The following is an 18524-nucleotide window of genomic DNA, read 5'->3' as shown; positions in this document are numbered from 1 at the left end:
ATAGACCATTTTACTCCTTTCATTGATTAATCCAATCTCTCCACATTTTGCAGCGTGTTTTCTTACATGAAACATTTTTACATCTGGACTCAATAAGCCAATCAAACCAGATTTAATCAACTTAGCTCAAGCACATGGAGTGGAGCAGGCTTCACTGTAGGCTGTGCAGTCCCACTGGGACACCCAGGCAAGCAGCTACTCCTAGTGCTCTCCGGAGCCACACCACGCACTACCACAGCTCCACTGAGAGTGGTACAGGGTCAGAAGCCCTGGCTGTTACCACACCTCCTGGCAGCTCTGCTTGTACCTTCAACAACAGGAGAGAGCCCTTGACCTGAGAAATTCCCAGTTTAAACAAATAAGGCAGAGAAACAAAATCAGAAATCAGAGACAAAACTGAGAGTGGTTATGTGGAGTCCTGCAAGAATGGTGTGAAAGACAAATGTCCAAAACCAAAGGCTGCTATCTGCTGTTACTAGCAGGGAAAGTTCTGCCTTGGAGGGAGCAGAAGCAGAAAAGCTGAGGGTGAGCTCAGAAATTGAATGTTTGTCCCTCTTCCCCTCAGTGACTCCATGAAATGTTATCTTGTCATTCTCGTGAATGTTTCCAAGTTTTTGAACGATGGCTCTGTGCTATGGCCCCTGCTGTTGGGAAGGGCTGTACAAATATCTACCATACATTCCTCAATTAAAATTCAACGAGAGTTTTGTTTACATGGTTTGTCCTTAAAAACAGCATTCAGCTGCAACTTACAGCCATAGCTGCCTTATTGAAAATGAAACTTTTATTTTAAACAGAGTACATTTTGTAACAGTTAAATCAATATATAGTAACTCAGCACTGCAGACAACAGCTGTAAAATGTAATCTGATGACAGAAAGTTGACAACAGTATTCTGGCAGTTATATGTTCAACTAATCTTTCACCTTTTATTTTTAATGGCACAGAGCTATATAGATCTGAGATTTCTCTCCACCTGGTGACCCAAAGCTATACAAAATGAGAAAACCAAGAAATCACTGTCTTCAACACGAAAATCTATGTATAAATTAGGGATTTTTGGCACCTATCTATTTTGCCTTAGAAGTGGGAGACGATTAGTTCTCCAAAATGTCATGTGTTTCACTTTGATTACAAAATAAACTCAAAGACATTTCCTTGGTGAGTGAAAGTACACTAGATCATTTTGTACTGAAAATGCTTTTTTAATTATTTTTTTTCTGCACCACGTCTCATCAAGTATATTTTTGTCAGAAAACGCCTGTTGTTTGGGGTTTTTTTAAAGGTTTCCAATCCAGACTTATGCAGCAAACGTTTTAATTAAGATGGATACATTTCGTACTGGAAGCTTTAACCTGAGCGGCATTGCCCTCTAGCGCTGTGTCGGGGCGGTCCGCAGTGATGTCAGTGGCACAGTATGAGCAGAGGCAGTGAGAGCAGAGCATGCAGAGCTGCCTAAATGCTGACAAACCCTTCTTGGGGGAAGGAGAGTGTCACAGCAGCTGTGGCAGAGACAGAGGCATCCTCCCAACAGGACCACAAATGCAGAAGGGATAACAGCAAACCTGTCTTTGTATTTCAAGGACTTCATGATGGAAACGGCTATTTTCAAGCTCCAGCCAAGAATTCTGCCTGGTAATTTCTGTTTAAGTGAATTCAGATGAGAAATTAACCAAGTCTGAGCAGCCTAGTATGTCTGACAGCCTTCAGAGGACTTCGTGCTGTGCAAGTTTTATGTGCTTATAGAGGAGAGCTTGCTGGGGAGATGAGTTCTCAATCTAAAACTGGCCGGGGCTTTGCAGGAACTTCTTGGGTAGAGAGATAACTTCCAACTGAATTCACACCATCTGCACCTTGGGCAAGGGATTCAACCATAACCTGCTATGGAGGATGAATTTTAAGATGAAGACCTTTGGCGATAAATCCAGTTCATCAATACATGGATATTTGAAAGTCTCTGCACTCAATAATGGCAATCTTTCTGCAAACTACTCCAATGGGACAGCAAGCAACCTGGATTTACCTGCCTTGGATATCAGTAGGGCAATAATTGTGGCTGTTATCCTAGGTGCCTTTATACTCTTTGCTATTATAGGTAACATCTTGGTAATTCTCTCTGTTGCTTGCAATAGACATCTAAGAATCCCTACAAACTACTTCATAGTTAACCTCGCAATAGCAGATTTGTTGCTGAGTTTTACTGTCCTTCCATTCTCTGCTACACTGGAAATCCTCGGCTACTGGGTTTTGGGGAGGATATTTTGTGACATCTGGGCAGCAGTGGATGTGCTATGCTGTACAGCTTCTATTTTAAGTCTATGTGCAATTTCCATAGACAGATACATAGGGGTACGTTATTCTCTCCAGTATCCAACACTGGTGACAAGAAGAAGGGCAATTATAGCTCTCCTAGGTGTCTGGGTCCTTTCCATGGTGATATCCATTGGGCCTCTACTGGGCTGGAAAGAACCAGCACCCAAGGATGATAAAGAGTGCCGGATCACTGAAGAACCATTCTATGCTTTGTTTTCTTCCTTGGGGTCATTTTACATTCCTTTAATTGTCATCCTGGTGATGTACTGTCGGGTCTACATAGTGGCCAAAAGGACTACAAAAAACCTGGAAGCTGGGGTTATGAAAGAAATGTCCAACTCTAAGGAGCTGACTTTACGGATTCATTACAGGAACATTCATGAGGACACACTAAATAGCACCAAACCCAAGGGTCATCATCCCAGGAACTCTTTAGCTTTTAAACTTTTTAAATTCTCTAGAGAAAAAAAGGCAGCCAAGACGTTGGGAATTGTGGTAGGCATGTTTATCTTGTGCTGGCTGCCTTTCTTCATTGTTCTGCCACTAGGTAAGTGTGTAAACAAGGGTTTGTGAGGGGAGGGGAAGGTAAAGGATTAGTTGTTTACTACAAAAATATAGGGAAAAAATCAGATTAATGATACATAGTTATCATTTTGAGAACTGCATTGAATGGATGAAAGGAAGTGAATATAGTTTACTTCTGCTGATAGATTTTACAAAGAGTCATGCTAAAACTTTGTAAAGGGTGCAGCCTGCACAGAAAGTCTGCTCATCTGTTAGTCCTCAGAGATGGAGCAGATGTCAGATCAGGGGACAGCATATTCAGATTTTATATATCCCTTTATGGCCTTTATTTGAACTGAGTTGGATTTCAGACACATAGGATGCTTTAACAAAAATCCTGGAAAATAAAATTAATTTCAGCACTGAAATGTTCTTGGTTTAGTTTACTGTTAAATGCTAAGACTACATTAGGTGTCTTAAATGTAAATGAACCTGACCTAACAATTAAATCTAAAACTCCCCTGGGCTTGTGAAATTGAAAAATTCTAGTTCTCAATTTGAATGTCACTGGCTAAATCCTAAATGCAAACACACAAACCCCACTGGCCCCACAAAAAGGTTCTCATTGGTTTCAGTAAGTTGTAGATCAGGCATTTTGGGAGACAGCCATGTGAGCTTTTGGCAACCACCATGCTCACTTTCAGACTTAAATATTATTATTATTTCATGTAGCCTTAACACATTGCTCCATGTTTTGTGAAATATGATGGCATTGCTTTTAAAATTAACACTAACTCTGAAGTGGAATATCTTAATATATTGAATTATGAAGCTCTCAAAAGTATCTGTCCAAAATTCATTTCTGTGAGACACACACAATCTGTCAGCCTAAATATGGAAAGAAGTGGATAAAGAGAGAAAAAGCCTTTATTAATGTTTTGTATTCATGTTTACTTAGTTACCCTACCAAAACATTTCTAATAGAGTGCTAAGCAAGTATTTATAGAGACTGTTGTAGAAAACTAAACAGAATTCAGCAACATAGTCCTAGTGAAGTGTTATAAAACTAAATTTCGTGAACATGCAATATAATTTAAATTAGAATCTTTAGTGCAAGACAACTCTTTAAGCTATTGCAGGCAACTTTACAATCTTTAGTTTATTGTATAATACACTTTAAACCTTTACAATTCAAGATCTGCATAAAGCTATTGTTAAGGGTGTGAAAAAATTCAAACAGAAGGAAAACTGTACACAAAATTCTCTGGCAACTGACATCGAAGCCCTTGTGCTTGCTTTTCTTAAACTTTCTTAAAGAAAGTTTATAACATTCAGCAAGTTTCCAACTACTGTAAAAATACATACCTGTGGATAGAAATATATGATAGAAATATATATTCACTGTATAGTATCAGTACTAGTAGTATGTATCTAGTAGGTCATGATCCCCTGATAAAGTAGATTTCCCCCTTGATTTTCAATTATTGAAGGAATTTGAAGAAAAAAAAAAAGGATAAAGAAAAAAAAAAAAAAGCAAGTGTGAATGCAGTAAAGCATATCAGTAGCTAGCAGAAGGCAGTCTAGATCCTGATGCTGTTCAACAAAGAGATACAGAACAGTCCATTAAAAACATTATGGTCACAGGGCAGAATTATCATCTCAAGAAACAATGAAGTTTCTTGAAAGTGTCAGTTTACCCTTTCAAAACTCCTCCTGGGAGGTTTAATGAGTTTAAGAGTTAATGAGTTTAATGAGTTTAAGACATCTGTGTGGAGAACTTAGCTCTTGTCCCAGTGTGATTCTGTCTCTCAGATAAATTGTGTCCAAGGCATCAGAGAAGGGACAGGCTCTGCATGCTGGCAGAGGTGCTGGGGGGGGGCTGAAGAGCTGAAAGTCCCTGCTGTGGGCTCTGTGGGGTCTGTGACCCCAAACATACTCACACCAGCACTGTGAGCACTCAGCACCCCACAGAGCTGAGATTCAGAGGGAGTTGTCATTGTGGCAGTTAGAAAAGTGAAAAAAAGCAGCACCTTTACACTGCAATATGGGCTTCTGGCTTTCCTGCCCTCGGCCTAGAAATCTTTTCAGGGGCTCAACTCTTTGAACTGACAGCTTTTACCCTAAGAAATGAGGGGGAAAAGGTATAGATAGTATCCAATATACTGTACAAATGCATTTAAATAGTAGGGACATTTCCTTAAATTTTGCTGACTTGGATAGTGCTGATTTTGTTCCTGGCCCAGATCCCTGTTTTAAATTTATTTAGCAGACTCCAGAACCTTGTACTTTTCATCTCTGTGCATCAATGCAAAGCTAGTTAATGATCTTGGGCATGACTAAAACATTAATTGCTAAGACAGGTGGGGAAAAGCACCTTTTCCTGACATGCATAATGCAGGCATTCCGAAATGAAGGAGAGGGTACAGCAGTGCAGAAAGACTTCTAAAGGAGTTTGCTGTGTGCTGCATTCTTCATACCAGAAATCTTATGCTTTATGTCTTAAAGTCACTAAATTTAAATTAAATACTATTAAAAACCCTGACAAAAATGGTATGAAATCAATGTCAGTGACATGCAAATCATAGAATCCAAAAGGTACTGATGATTTACAAAACTCTCTATAGGAGCTTTAATCACAACTCACTTGCTAATCTGCACAGGACTGCAAACAACACTTCTGCTACTCAGTCCAGACAAGACACCTTCACTATAATAGAATGAAAGGTTTCTTCCTTAGCCTGTATTTTTCACACTTCACATTTGCACCACTGACCCAAAGCCTACCTATCTACACCTTCACAGTATTTTTTTGTGTGTGTTCCTTGTTTCACTCAGTAATGCAATGACTCTGCACAATGGCAGTAGCACAGCAGTTCTGGATTTCTGAGGATCCAACAACAAAATATCTGATAAGTCAGTAAATGTTATTTCTGCAGCACTCCAAATCATAGCTTACCTGTAGTGGAGTTTGCTTCATGTTAAAAAGGTTCTAAGCTCCTCTACTTGTTTCCAGACAAAATTATAATTCTGCCGTTTAAACATATTCTGCAGTGATGCATTTTGATATCCTGGACAAAGGATTTTTTCATCAGGTGGCAGATACTGCTCACTGACATGGTGCTGAAAGTGGGGTTATTGCTGGAATAAATATTCCGTTCCAAAACAGAAGACATAATATTAACACAGAATGCTTTTCATGCCAGAATCAAAAGGCTTTGCAAGGAAATCTCTTTGACAGAGCTCTGTGTGCAGTTATGGGAAAGAACCACAGCACTGGCACTGCAATGAACTGAGCATCATGAAACACTCAGCACACAGATTGACCCACAATTTCTTTTGGTAAGACTGAACCACAGTGCCTTTGATGTTAAGCATCTGATGATGCAGCAAAATTGATCTTAAAGAGAACCCTGTGAGAAATCTGGTTTTATTCCAGCAGCTACCAGGTGTTCTTTCCAGATAGCAGTAGAACTATAAAATATCCTTACTGCTCACATTCATAAATGCTCCATGGCCTTGTAAATAGTTTTCTTGCCACTCAAAATTATTTGTGGTACAGCATAAAAAAAAAATGAAGACATATGTGTCTTAAAGACAACTGCTTGTGCCATAAATCCAGTGACTCATCTTTGAAGAGCAAATATCTTACTTCTTTAAAATAAATGTTTCTTATCTTTGCCCTTCATACAGTCCTTTCTTAGGCATCAGGACTTTATCAAATATGCATTGTTGAAAAGTACTGAGTAAACCAGATTATTTTTATCTAAATAATGCAGAAAAAAAAAACCCATAAAACAAACAAACAAAAAAACAACAAAAAAACCCTGCCCTCCTTTAAACAACAAAAAAAAAAATGAATACCTTATTTTACGCCAATACATTTATTTTTTAAATTAATCAAAAATTAAGGATGATATGTGTCCCCCTGGCTACTAGGTAAAAGTTTAGGTTCGTTTCTGTTAATTGAGATATCAGAGTGGGCTTGCCAGCCTTTTCCTAGACACTGACTCACCCTGCAAAGGGACCACCTCCACTGCTTTAACCAAAGCAGATTAACTTCCCCAGCTTATTGCTGAACTTCAGTGTCAATCAGGAGAGCATTATTCACTTCCCAGTTCAGTGCCTAAACCCCCTTACTTCCACAGTACCTGTGGTCTTACCCACTGAAGTCAGAACTAAATTGTTGTAACTGAACTGGCACTGGGATAAGGTCCCAAGAGGCTAATAATGCAGATAAAACTGTCTAGACTATCCTTGCATGCTTTTGAAACCTCTCTACAAAACTGGAAAAAAGAATATAAAAATATTCTGCAGGTCAGCCAATAGAGAATTATCCTTAAAATAAAATGTGATTCAAGCACAGTATGTAGATTTATGTTACATCAGGCCAACCTCTGCATCTCTGCACCAAGAATACCAAATCAGAACACTCAGTTTCCCATGGGAAACATTTCAAGGTATTAGGACCAGTGCTGTCAATGCTACTGGGTTCTGCTTTCTGCAAGGCTTTAGGTCTGGTTTGTCTTTCATCTCATTTTGCTTTTGCCCCCTATTCCCCTGACTAGCCCAGCTCTCTAGATTTGATGCTCTCGAGTTAATAGTTACACAGAATTTGCACAAATTAATGATAGATGAGGCAATCTGAACTTCTGCCTGCTTGCAGGTCAATCTTTGGTACAATGTTCAATTGCTCTTTTGATTTCCGAGCCAATTCCTGTAAAACTAAACATCACAGGGGCATTTCTTGACCAGGACAGCATGTTTTATCACATGTGAAGGACTAGATTATTTCAAGATTATTCATAGCCATCTTCAGCACTGGTTTAAGTTTTTTAGTCTGCAAAGGATGTGAATTATCAGACTTACAGACTTCTGTTTTTTAGGCAAAGTTGTCTGTAATCAAAGCAGATAGAACCACACAAATTCTGAGGTACTTCCTATGTAGGGTTTTGATTTGCAGATCAGAGGAGCAACAGGAAATCTTAAAGCATACAGCCTTAGAAAAACAAATACATGAAGCAATACAGAAAAAAATACAAAAAAACCCCAAATCATATTGACTATTCATCCTCAGGGATGGAAGAAATTCTTATCTCAGGTGATCAGAAAGCTCCAAGGAAAAAATGGGCCACTGGGCAAAAATAGGAAATCTCAAAATTACTGAAATCAAAGGCAGGACAGAAGCAATAATTTCAGAGGAAATACTGCTTTAAGCATCCAGCAATGCAGTGGACACAAGGTCCTTAAGCCAAAGGCATTTGCCAAACCTATGTGCTATTGAGCAGGTTGATAGTTACAATGGAAACCTTGAGTAAAGTTAAATGTGGTCCTAAAGTATTGAGGCCACACCTCAGGATTTCAGCTGCATGTTCTCTAGTGTACATGTCTGGGAATAATAAACATGAATAAAAACTGGTGAGCTTTTTCTTATCATCACTACAGTCCTTCCCATATCCCACTGCAAGATTTTAAGCTGTTTTGATGGGCATTCAAGTGATACCTGGAAACTTAACAGCCATAACCAGCACTTGCTAAGTAACAAAAGAGGAAAAAAAATAACAAAAGACAATGCAATAGCTTTGTATTCAATTCCATGCTAGGGGCCTATAATTTACCAGCAGTGTCCAAGACAGATTGCCTCAGTCATAAGTTAGAAGCAGGAAGAGGAGAAAAAGATACCACAGCATGCTGAGGAACTGAAGATATTTAAGTATAATAAATTAAATGTCAGCAGTCTTAGATTATCTTTTCTGGGCTCCCTAATCAGCTAATCCTTTGCAAAACAAGCATAAGCATGGCCTATAGTCTTTCTAGTTAGCAAGCTGCAAGAGTCTCTAACTATTTTGGTCATAACAATAGTAAAAATAATATCATGTTTCTGTCCCTGTCTACTGTCAGTTTTAGAGTACTACACAAGATTTTTACTAAAATTGATATTGATTTTATCACACTTATGTCAGGGCAGCAAAATTTAAACACAAGTGAATTCTGTCCATGTTGTAAGGCTTCATAGCTATTCTGGACTGAGATGTGTCAGGCTGGTCAATATAAGGATATACTGGGTTTGTGTCAAAAAGGGGAGTGCTTGATGGAATTTTTCCACATCTCATGTATTTCTGGATCTTCTATTTCTCTAGTTTGCTATTCCAGGTAAACCCAGATTTTTTGCTAATGGATGAGGCATGAAAAATCTTATTCCCGTTACATTTATTTTAAACTACAGCTTTCCTCTTTCTTTTTTCTCTCTACTCTGGGCAAATAAAGCTCCTATTTGCCTGTACTATTGCTCTTTTAAAGACTAACTTGCAAATGGTCTGTTGCACCTCAGTTTTTTAAAAACAGTATTCAACTCTCAGTGCTTTAAGCAGCAACAATATTTTTTGTATGATGCTGTAGGAATGACAGTGATGGAGTGCAGACCAGAGCAAGACTTCTGGAAATTAGAGATTAACTTCTACCTATTAGAGACCATCTTGTCATGCCAGGAGTGCCACTGTTAGTAGCTCTGTGGTTAAATGCATAGCCACTGTCCCTTTGAAAAGGCAAATGCTGTCACTCTCCTTTGCAATTGCTTAAAATATAAGCAAGTGTAGCAACTCTGGGTTTTAGTCAAAATATCTGATCCCTATCTTCATCACAACTTCCATCAGCAAAGCTTCAAGGGAGGTAAAGCCCTTTATTTTGGCCGTTCTAGATAAGCCTCTAATTTTGGAGCCTTTAAAAGTCTCCATTGTGAATGAAGTTCATGAGAGTCTCACAGAAGTGATTTGTTAATCTGAAATATGAGGCACCCTTTATCAGAGATATTGTGTATGATACTAAATTATGAATTTTAACTAGGATAAGAAAACATAAACAGTAACCTTTCTTAGCCTACAGATAGTAAGGAAAATATTTAGCTATGCTTTGCTCTTTCTTGTGAACATATCCTTAGGGGAATGTACTCTATGGTCTGATCCTGCATTTTTCTACAACTTTTATTTGTCTGCTTACAAACTTGCCTACACAGGATCAGGCCTTAGATTGGTAGGATTTACTGATTTTAGTTAATATCAATAATGTGTTGGCTTGGAGATACTTATTTCCTGTATGAGTGGTCTGGAGGAATGACTATAGACACCTTTTATCCTACCAGAAGAGTTAGGAGAGATTTCTCTATGTGACTTCCCTGACTGAACATAAAAACAGGGAAATGAAAGACTCAAGAGCTGAGGACAGGTTGAATAATACCTTCACCCCCCCCCTCTCACAGGTGTTCACTCACTGTAGGGCCAGAAGGCTCCAGCAAAGAGAATTCCACAACTGCTACAGGCACTCAGTTCTAGGACATGAATTCCTCACAAGAAGGGAATTTTTCTTAATATGCAGCCCTAGTATCCCCCAGTGACACCAACATGCTTGAAAACCATAATCAAATATTAGCCATCCTCACTTGTTTGTAGTAGTTATAATGTAACTATCTTTCCTTTAATTTTCTTTATTAAATTTTATTCTGTTTATTTTGGATGCTCTTCTTATTTCTCAAGATCTTTTTTCACTGTTATCCTAACCTTCTGCAGAAGTCCTGCAAATCCCTCTCAGCTTGATCAACACTTAATTTTATTCCATCCTCCTTACTGTTTGCAAACTGTGGGGTTTTTTCCCTATATTAAATAAGTCCAGGGGAATGTAAACAAACTCTGAGAGCTGGGAAGGACTAAATCAGGAGCTTTAGGAAGCCAATTAGCTTTAAAACCTTGGCATTCTGACTTGGCTAAGCATGTGGTATAAACGACCGCAGAAAGCTTAAATAAAAGACTAATACATCCTCTCTACATTCTGTAAACTCCTACTCATAACAAATCTGCTCAGAGGCAGCTTATTGCTTTTACAGGGAGAATTTTACTAGCAAGACACATGTAGCATTTGAGCTTTCCCTATTCATTAAGAAGTGGCAGGAGCTACGGCTGGAGCAGGAATCACAGTGGGAATTGCAGGGGAGAAGCAGAAGTTCCCAGCCAGGCCTTTGGAAGCTGCCTCCTGCCTGGCACTGGGAAAGTCAGTGAGCACATCCTAAATCTGACCAAATTGAGTTTTATAGGAAGGCTGAGTTCCATCATAAAAAATAAATCCTGCAAAACAGTATTATTTTTGCAGAAGTTGTCTTCTTGAGGACAGACTGAGAGGCAGGGTTTGATCTTGTGGAAGCCTCCTGGTTTTCCCTGTTCAGGACTCGTTTGTTATCATTTTGCAAGGCTTTTCACCAGTACAGAGATTCGAATTTTCTGTGTTCAGATTTAATTCCAGTCAGAATTACTCCAATCTACACCAAAATGGAATAATTCTCCCCTCTGAATGAAGAAGGCCATGTTTGCCTTCCAAGGTTATACCAATTATTTAAATTTAACCAGACACTATAACAAACTTCAAAATTCTTATTACCAATTCTCTATTTCTATCTTACAGCATTCAAACAAGAAAGTGTTGGGTTTTTTTTTCCCAAGAATACCCCCAATCACTGCTTCAAATTTTCAAACACTTCATTTTCTACTTGTCACAAATAATAAAAAAAAGTAGTTCAAATATTATGGCTCTTCTTTAATCTGAAGCCAATGACAAAAAACCTGTCATTGCACTGAAACTCTCCTTCTACATCATTATTGCTTCATGACATATTTTTTTGTATATAGATTGCTACTACTAGAATATCAATTGACAGAGTGAAGTACTTAATTCCAGACAATCTTGTTTCAATAAACACAACTTTTGTATTTGCTCCGGTAGCAGGAACACCCACTCACCCTAAGCTGGCTCTCCTCTCCTCTAAGCAAAACTTCAGAGGATTTTGAAATGTAATTTTTTGAATGGGCAGAAAATTTTAGGGCCTGATAACCCAAAACTCATCCATAAAGAGCTTTTCTCCTTAAACCCGAGAAGTTCACAGTTCTCCTGCCCAACTATTATCTAATCTAAGTATCAAATACTTGATTCTGAGCAGAACTGATGATTCTATGAGTAATTTAAATACTTAATTTATATCAAATACACAACTTGTTAAAATGGACATTTAGTTAATAGAAAGTCAGTTGTGACAATATAAAGTGATTAGAAAAGAGAGAAGTCGGAGCTAAAAACTAAATATAATATAAGGAGAGTAGAAATAAAAATTTAAAAGTTAAGAGGAAGAAAGAAAGTAAGTAACTGGAAAGTGAACATACCTGGATGGGAAAAGAAAAAGCAGAGATTATTAAAGAGAAGGCAGAAAGTAGAGTGTGGTTAATTTTAGATTTAAAAATCATTAATAATTAAATTTTTTTCTTCCCTCAGGTACAAATAATAAATAAAAGATGTTCCTGTAAATACATACACTCAGAAAACCCTCTATCATGAGGATAACTCACACCATCATTAACATAGCAAGGAAAACTATTCAAATACCCCTATCAGATGCAAGCAGCATACTTGTTGGTATAGCAAGAACAGAGCCAGTAGATGGAGTGATTATCCCTTTCTACTCAACTCTCACTAGTCTGCAGTACTGCATCCATGCAGGGAAAGACAGCAATAAACTGGAGGGCAGTGAAAGCAACCAAAACAACCATGAGCGTGGAGCACAGAGGAGAGGGTGAAGGAATGGGGCTGCTTCAGCCTGGAGAAGGCTTCAGTCATCCTGACCACACAATGGAAACCAGTGATATTTCAAAAATAGCACCACAAATACTTGTTGTTCACTTGTACATTGTTTATTTCTTCTGTGTGGCTAGCAATAGCACACAGAGCAGAATGCCACAGGTAGCAAAGGCAGTTTAGAACACTTTCTATCAAAACCATGATCTTTTATAGTATTTTTCAGATTTAAACTCCAGGTAATCACTATGATATCTGATCACCTTGCATAGGCACATAACTGGAGAAATAAGTTTTCTCTCTTCTCCTGGAAGTAGTCTGGGAGGTTTTGTCTGGTGGGTTGCATCAGCAGGTCTAATTTTGATGTTCAATTCTTACTTCCATAAAGTGGAAACTCAAATATTTATCTCCTGTGTATTACACTTTTGTTAAGAAGTTCACCAAGGATTAAATTAAGGATACTTGAATAGATCTTAACTTTCCCATCCTCCTTTCTCTGTGAATACAGTGCTCACTTGGGAGAGGTAGCAAAGAAGTAGATATTTAGATGGAAGAAAAATAACAGAGCAGGAAAGTATGAGACAGTAGTGTACATGTCTGTGTCTACTTTTCTGCCACAGTAAAACCTCCTTCTGGGAAAAGTTTTCCTTAATTAAGAGTATTGGGATTAAGTCAGTCCAGAAGATCTTCCTTCTGCTCATGCTGCTATTTTAAGGACTCTTCCAAAGTCTACTGGCATCCTTTACAAGGGCTTTCAAAGACTCCCACTGACTCCAGTGGGCTCTGAATTTTAATGTCTCAATGATGTTCCAGCCAGATATTCTGCAGAATATATGAAGATAACAAATATGGCAAATTGTTTCCCTCAATGTTGCCTAATTTCATGGAGGTTGCTTCACTTACTTTCTGTGTAATAAAATATTCACTATAGAGAAGCAGCTAGGCCCTAAATGACATTAGCTTTTACTACCCAAAAACTTCTTAATTCCTTTTTATTATATTTGTTGTTGCTCAGTGTATTTCCAACCTGAATAGCTCTATCAAGCGTGGTGAGCATGGTAAAAAAAACAATCAACACTGACAAAGATGATTGAGATAACACTATGCAAAATTTTCCATCCATTTTGAAAAGCAATCTGAATTAGTGCAGGGAAATATCTATGTGTTTATCAGACTGCGATGGGAAAGTAGTTGGAAATTAGGGGAGGAAATATTAGTCTGGTATTTAGAGAGTTTCTGTATAATTTAAGAGTCAAGCAACATTTGCATTGGGCTATTTGCAGAACCAGAAAAAAGTGGAGCATGAAGTAGTCTTCAGTGATCAGTGTTCTCACTAACTCCTCAACCCTTATTCCTGAATTTCACAGTTTCATAACTTTTCTAATATTGTAGCTAAATGCTGCTCATTGTTTTCAAATCACATCACCCCGTAGCTTTCCATACTGATCTATTTCCATATTTTCTGTTAATGACTCAGCCAGGGTCATGACAGCTTTCAAATGATTGACTTGGGCTCAGTCATTTTTCTAGGACCAGGCCTGAAGACAAGGTGCTTACGTCAGTCAGGGTTGCTATGAGGAACTTCTTTGCCCTTTTGTGTTGCTGCCCTTTATATGAAAGGGCTCTGAAAATGTTTGCTGTAGCTGCTAAAGTGGCCTGCTGTCATTTTTTTCAAATGGCATTTGGAAAACAGATTATCATGAAAGATAGGCATAAGCTTCTTTCTTTTTTCTTAAGGAACACATATTACTTGAAGCAATTGACAAAGATAAGCCATTTTTTCAGCACTCAGCTGTTTTGTATTTTTTTTCTACTTGGTCTTCTAGTCCTTACTGTATGTAGTAATATTTGGTTCATGTGGCATATGGACTATACAAGCACAGCTAATTTATCTTCTATGGTCGTCTGCTTTCTTCTCTATAGCTTAGCTAGCATCAGGCCAGCATTGTAACCTGAATAAACACCATTATCTGCTGTGGCACATAAGAGCTATTTACTCAAGAAGCTAGGAAATGTTTTTCCATAGTTTCGAGGCCCAAGCCATGACCTCTACCTTGCCAGGAGGTGGGACATATTCCTAGAATCATATCCCTCTCCAACAAGGCATCCTGACAGTCACAATTGACTCAGCTGCTTTCACAGCCCAGGGAACACAAAACCACTCCAGTGTAAAAGGTTGCTCTTTTTTGAGATGTAACATTCAGGCTTGATTGTCACTTTCCACTTTAAAAACTCTTCAAATTTAACTCCAGTTCTTGAAATAAGAACTCTCACCTGAATCTCTTTTCTTTGGTTATTTTAGCCAGACACAAAATGTTTTCCCAGCTGGATAACTGTTGAATGACAGTTTTGCTATAAAAATATCACACATTCTCTTCTAAAGCCCCATTTGCTAAATTTCGCTGATCAATTGCATATTTTTAATACTAAGAGTACATTAAATTGATTTCTTTGTATGTTTTCCATTTGGACAACCCCTTTAGGGAAATTATTAGGTATGAATGGAAGAAAAAGCATTCAAAAATAACCTTTGTTTGGGCTACAGCATTTTTATGAGGGCCTGGGAAATGGGAAGTGCACAATTTCAGGTTTCAAGAGATTTGTACTATCATTATAACCTTGAAAAATGGGGTGATGTACAGGAACTGCCAGAGAATGTACTGGAAATTATAAGGTATGTCTGAACAAGCTCCTTCTGAGAAGCCTGGGAACAGTTTGATCTTTTTCTTCAAAAATGGCATTTGAAAATGTTTTGAAGAAAGTACAACCTTATTCCATGTGTGCATTGTACAACAGCCTGGGCAATGGGAGTTGGTCTTAATTGGAATCAAATGTTAGTGCAATAGATATGTACATATCAACACCAGGCCTGCTGTTTATTTTTTAATCCTACATTAATTATGTGCTCCTTTAGCTTTCAAGGTGGTGGAAAGCTCATTAGCTTTAGAAGCAACAAAACCAACAATTTATTACAAAAACACCAAAAATGAAAGCAGCACGCATTAAAGATTTTTAATAAACAGATTCTAGCAGTGATCTGATGGCACATTTACCTTTCTTAAATGTAGACAAACTAATTATGTCAGGTATTGTCTCTGCTTGTTTCTTCAGGATCTCTGTTTTCATCTCTGAAGCCTCCTGAAACGATCTTCAAGGTGATTTTTTGGCTGGGCTACTTTAACAGCTGCTTGAATCCAATCATCTATCCTTGCTCAAGCAAAGAGTTCAAGAGGGCTTTCATACAGATCCTAAAGTGCCAGTGCCACCGCCGAAAGCAGTTAGGGTGGTGGCCCTACAGCTACAGAAACTGGAATAGGGGCTCCTATGAACAGCACAGGAAGGACTCTCTGGAAGACAGTGGGAGTTTCCTAAGTGGCAGTCAGAGGACATTATCTTCAGCATCTCCCAGCCCTGGCTACCTGAGCAAAATCACCCACCCACACATGGAGATGTGCACATTCCAAGATTGGAAAAACTCCAGCTCTTTCCTGAGCCCCTTACAGGAAGGCAGTAGACCAAAGGATCCGTGCCAGTTCTTCACCTTCAATGTCTTAACAGAGCGCAATGGACACGTTCCTGCTGGCAGCCAGGATTCCAGCAATGGGGACCACGAGGCCACCTGTGACACACTGAATGGCAAAACTTAGTGTATAGCAAACATGACATTGGAATGAATAGATTGTCAATGGTCTGTTCTCCTTATTCCCCAGCTGCTGAAAGTTTAGCCAATGTGAAGAAGTGCACTTTGCACAGTTTCTCAGTACAGCAGCAGAAGGAAGCCAGTGAGAAACAGGCAGATCCGTGTCACAGGAGCAGCAAAGTGTAATCATATTCCCAGTCCCTTGTCAGAGAGGCTACTGGAGCAAAAAGAGAATGCAGGGAAGAGGCTCCATAAACCCAGGGAAGTGCACATCCAATTATTTAGGCATTGCAGAAGTGCTGTGGAACAGCCAAACCCATGTATAGTGAAAGAGTGTATAAATCTGGGGAGGGCAGGGGAAATTTACATGCAAGTGTGTGTGTACATGTGTGTGTATGGATGCCTGAGAGTGCAAGGGAGCCATGCAGCCCTATTTGTACCTCTCCAGGGTACCAGTTGCCAATGACTCTGCCTGTAAATTCTTACTGTTGTACTTCACTGTACATTAGCACTTTAGAAATGGAAAACATCAAAGATTAAAGTAATTTTGCAACAATCAGCGCACTTGCATCTATTACTATAGGACTGGAATTTAGCCATATTCCCTCATTAGGATTTTCACTTCAAAAGAAAACACTCCTAGTGGTTAAGTTTGCCACTGTAACTCCTAGGATGCTCTTAAATCTTTCTTCAGTTTCTTCCCTTCCATAATTCCTTTATCACCAATACACATAAGTCTTCTAGCTTTCTCCATGGTCTTTTTTGAAAGTTTGAAAATACCATCAGTGATGAGAGCGCATAATCTACATTTCAGCACATTAGGAAGTGTCATGTAAACATCCAGGCTACCAGAGGATCTGACTTCTAAAAGCAACACTCATAAATTACTCCAAATACCTCATAAATAGTGTTGTGGACAGAGCACAAAAGAGCACTGATTGCTGGAGGCACAAAACCCAGCCTTAGGACACACATGAGCACAATTTGAAAATAGTACTGCACATTTAGAGCATTCAGAGGCTTTTGCTTTGCCATTCAGAGAAGAAGAGAAAGAGTCAAAACAATGGAGTAGTGAAAGTTACGCTGCTGTTTATATTTTTCAGTTCAATTTTACAGCACTGTAACAGAATTCCTGAGAATATCTTCTAGGACATTTTAGGTCATATTTGGAAGTTATTTTAATCTCTTGGAATTAAGTGTGAATCATTAAACTAATGACTGATTTTTTTACATGAAGTGGTACAAACGGTGAAAATTGGTATTTTCTCCTTCCTCCAATGGAGACTCTCCCCCTCATTAGGGATTTTAGTGACATTTTTTAAAGCATGAAACACAAAAATGAGCTGTAAACACATATCCTGAAAACACTTAGGGACAATTTAACAGTACTAGGTCCCAAAGGAGAGCTATTTCTTTTCATTTCCTTAAATGTATATTCTCTTATAAAGTTGACAGGGATGGATGTAGTTTGTGGTTAGATGAAATATCCCTGAGTTCAGTGAGCAATGATAGGGAAGCCATGCTCTGAGGCCTTCCCATGGTCCTATGTTAGAGTAAGAAACATATAAATATATGATTGAAGCTATGGCTAATCTTCTATTTTAATAATTCCATTTTGCTTGCAGTGAAGGCCATAATTTCCTCTTAAACTGACAATGTTTATAAAATTTTAAAGTATTACCAAACAGAAGAACAAGCTCTTGTTCATATACTGAGGTTGGCACAAAGGATATTCTATCTATCGGTAATATGCTAAATAAAAGCTATTCTCTCTGGACATTTAGATGGCAGAGAATTCTATTTTTAAACTATTAATTTCTGGAGGCAACCTACAGTAGTCAGTCAAACACTTCTGGGTTTTGTAAAGTTTCTTCAAAACTACTTTAAATTGGAACCAAATTTGTTTAATCTTACCAGCTGACACCACACTTCAGCTAAGTTTTGAGTCACACATGACTGGTATAGTGTAATTTAAATCGAGGTAATGATATCCATATTTGAGAATTTCTAAGTGATACTGCAAGGTTTCAGAATAAATAGCACTCCACAACCCTTTAGCTAGGTAGCTCTCAGAGAGTGTTCATTCTTTTATTTAGTTTCTAGTCCTAACAAAGGCTGTGTGATACCTGATTAACATTTAAGTTCCTAAAACAATGACATAATTCTCTAATTACCTATGAAATCAGACAGGCTTTTATCCCATACTGAAGTGGCCTATGTGTACTTATCATCTTTTTATTTTTCTATATGTAATGTTACAAAAACTGCAAGGAAAGTTCCCTTACTGCTTTTTTTTTTAATCTATAAAAAAAGATTCTCAGCCATTTTAGTACTGGAAAAAACAGCTTTTCCTTAATGCTGTAGCTAATCAGGAGGAGAAAATATAGATTAACATCATGCAAGTCCATGCCAATTAGAACATTCAGTGCCTCTAATCTTATGAATCACACAGAAAAATCCT

At 38.3% G+C, this 18524-nt stretch overlaps 1 protein-coding gene across 1 annotated transcript; it reads left to right on the top strand.

The window, feature by feature from the left end:
* Positions 1 to 1384: 1384 nt before the first annotated feature.
* ADRA1B (adrenoceptor alpha 1B) lies at positions 1385 to 16622 on the top strand. Its single transcript, XM_071758421.1, has 2 exons — positions 1385 to 2860; positions 15535 to 16622. The coding sequence occupies exons 1-2, from the start codon at positions 1891 to 1893 to the stop codon at positions 16068 to 16070; spliced, it is 1506 nt and encodes a 501-aa protein (XP_071614522.1). The 5' UTR covers positions 1385 to 1890; the 3' UTR covers positions 16071 to 16622.
* The last annotated feature ends 1902 nt before the right edge of the window (positions 16623 to 18524 follow it).

Source organism: Heliangelus exortis, chromosome 15 (assembly GCF_036169615.1).
Source record: "Heliangelus exortis chromosome 15, bHelExo1.hap1, whole genome shotgun sequence".
Taxonomy (NCBI): domain Eukaryota; kingdom Metazoa; phylum Chordata; class Aves; order Apodiformes; family Trochilidae; genus Heliangelus; species Heliangelus exortis.
The sequence above is the reverse complement of the archived record's forward strand: the minus strand, read 5'-3'. Positions and strand labels throughout refer to the sequence as shown.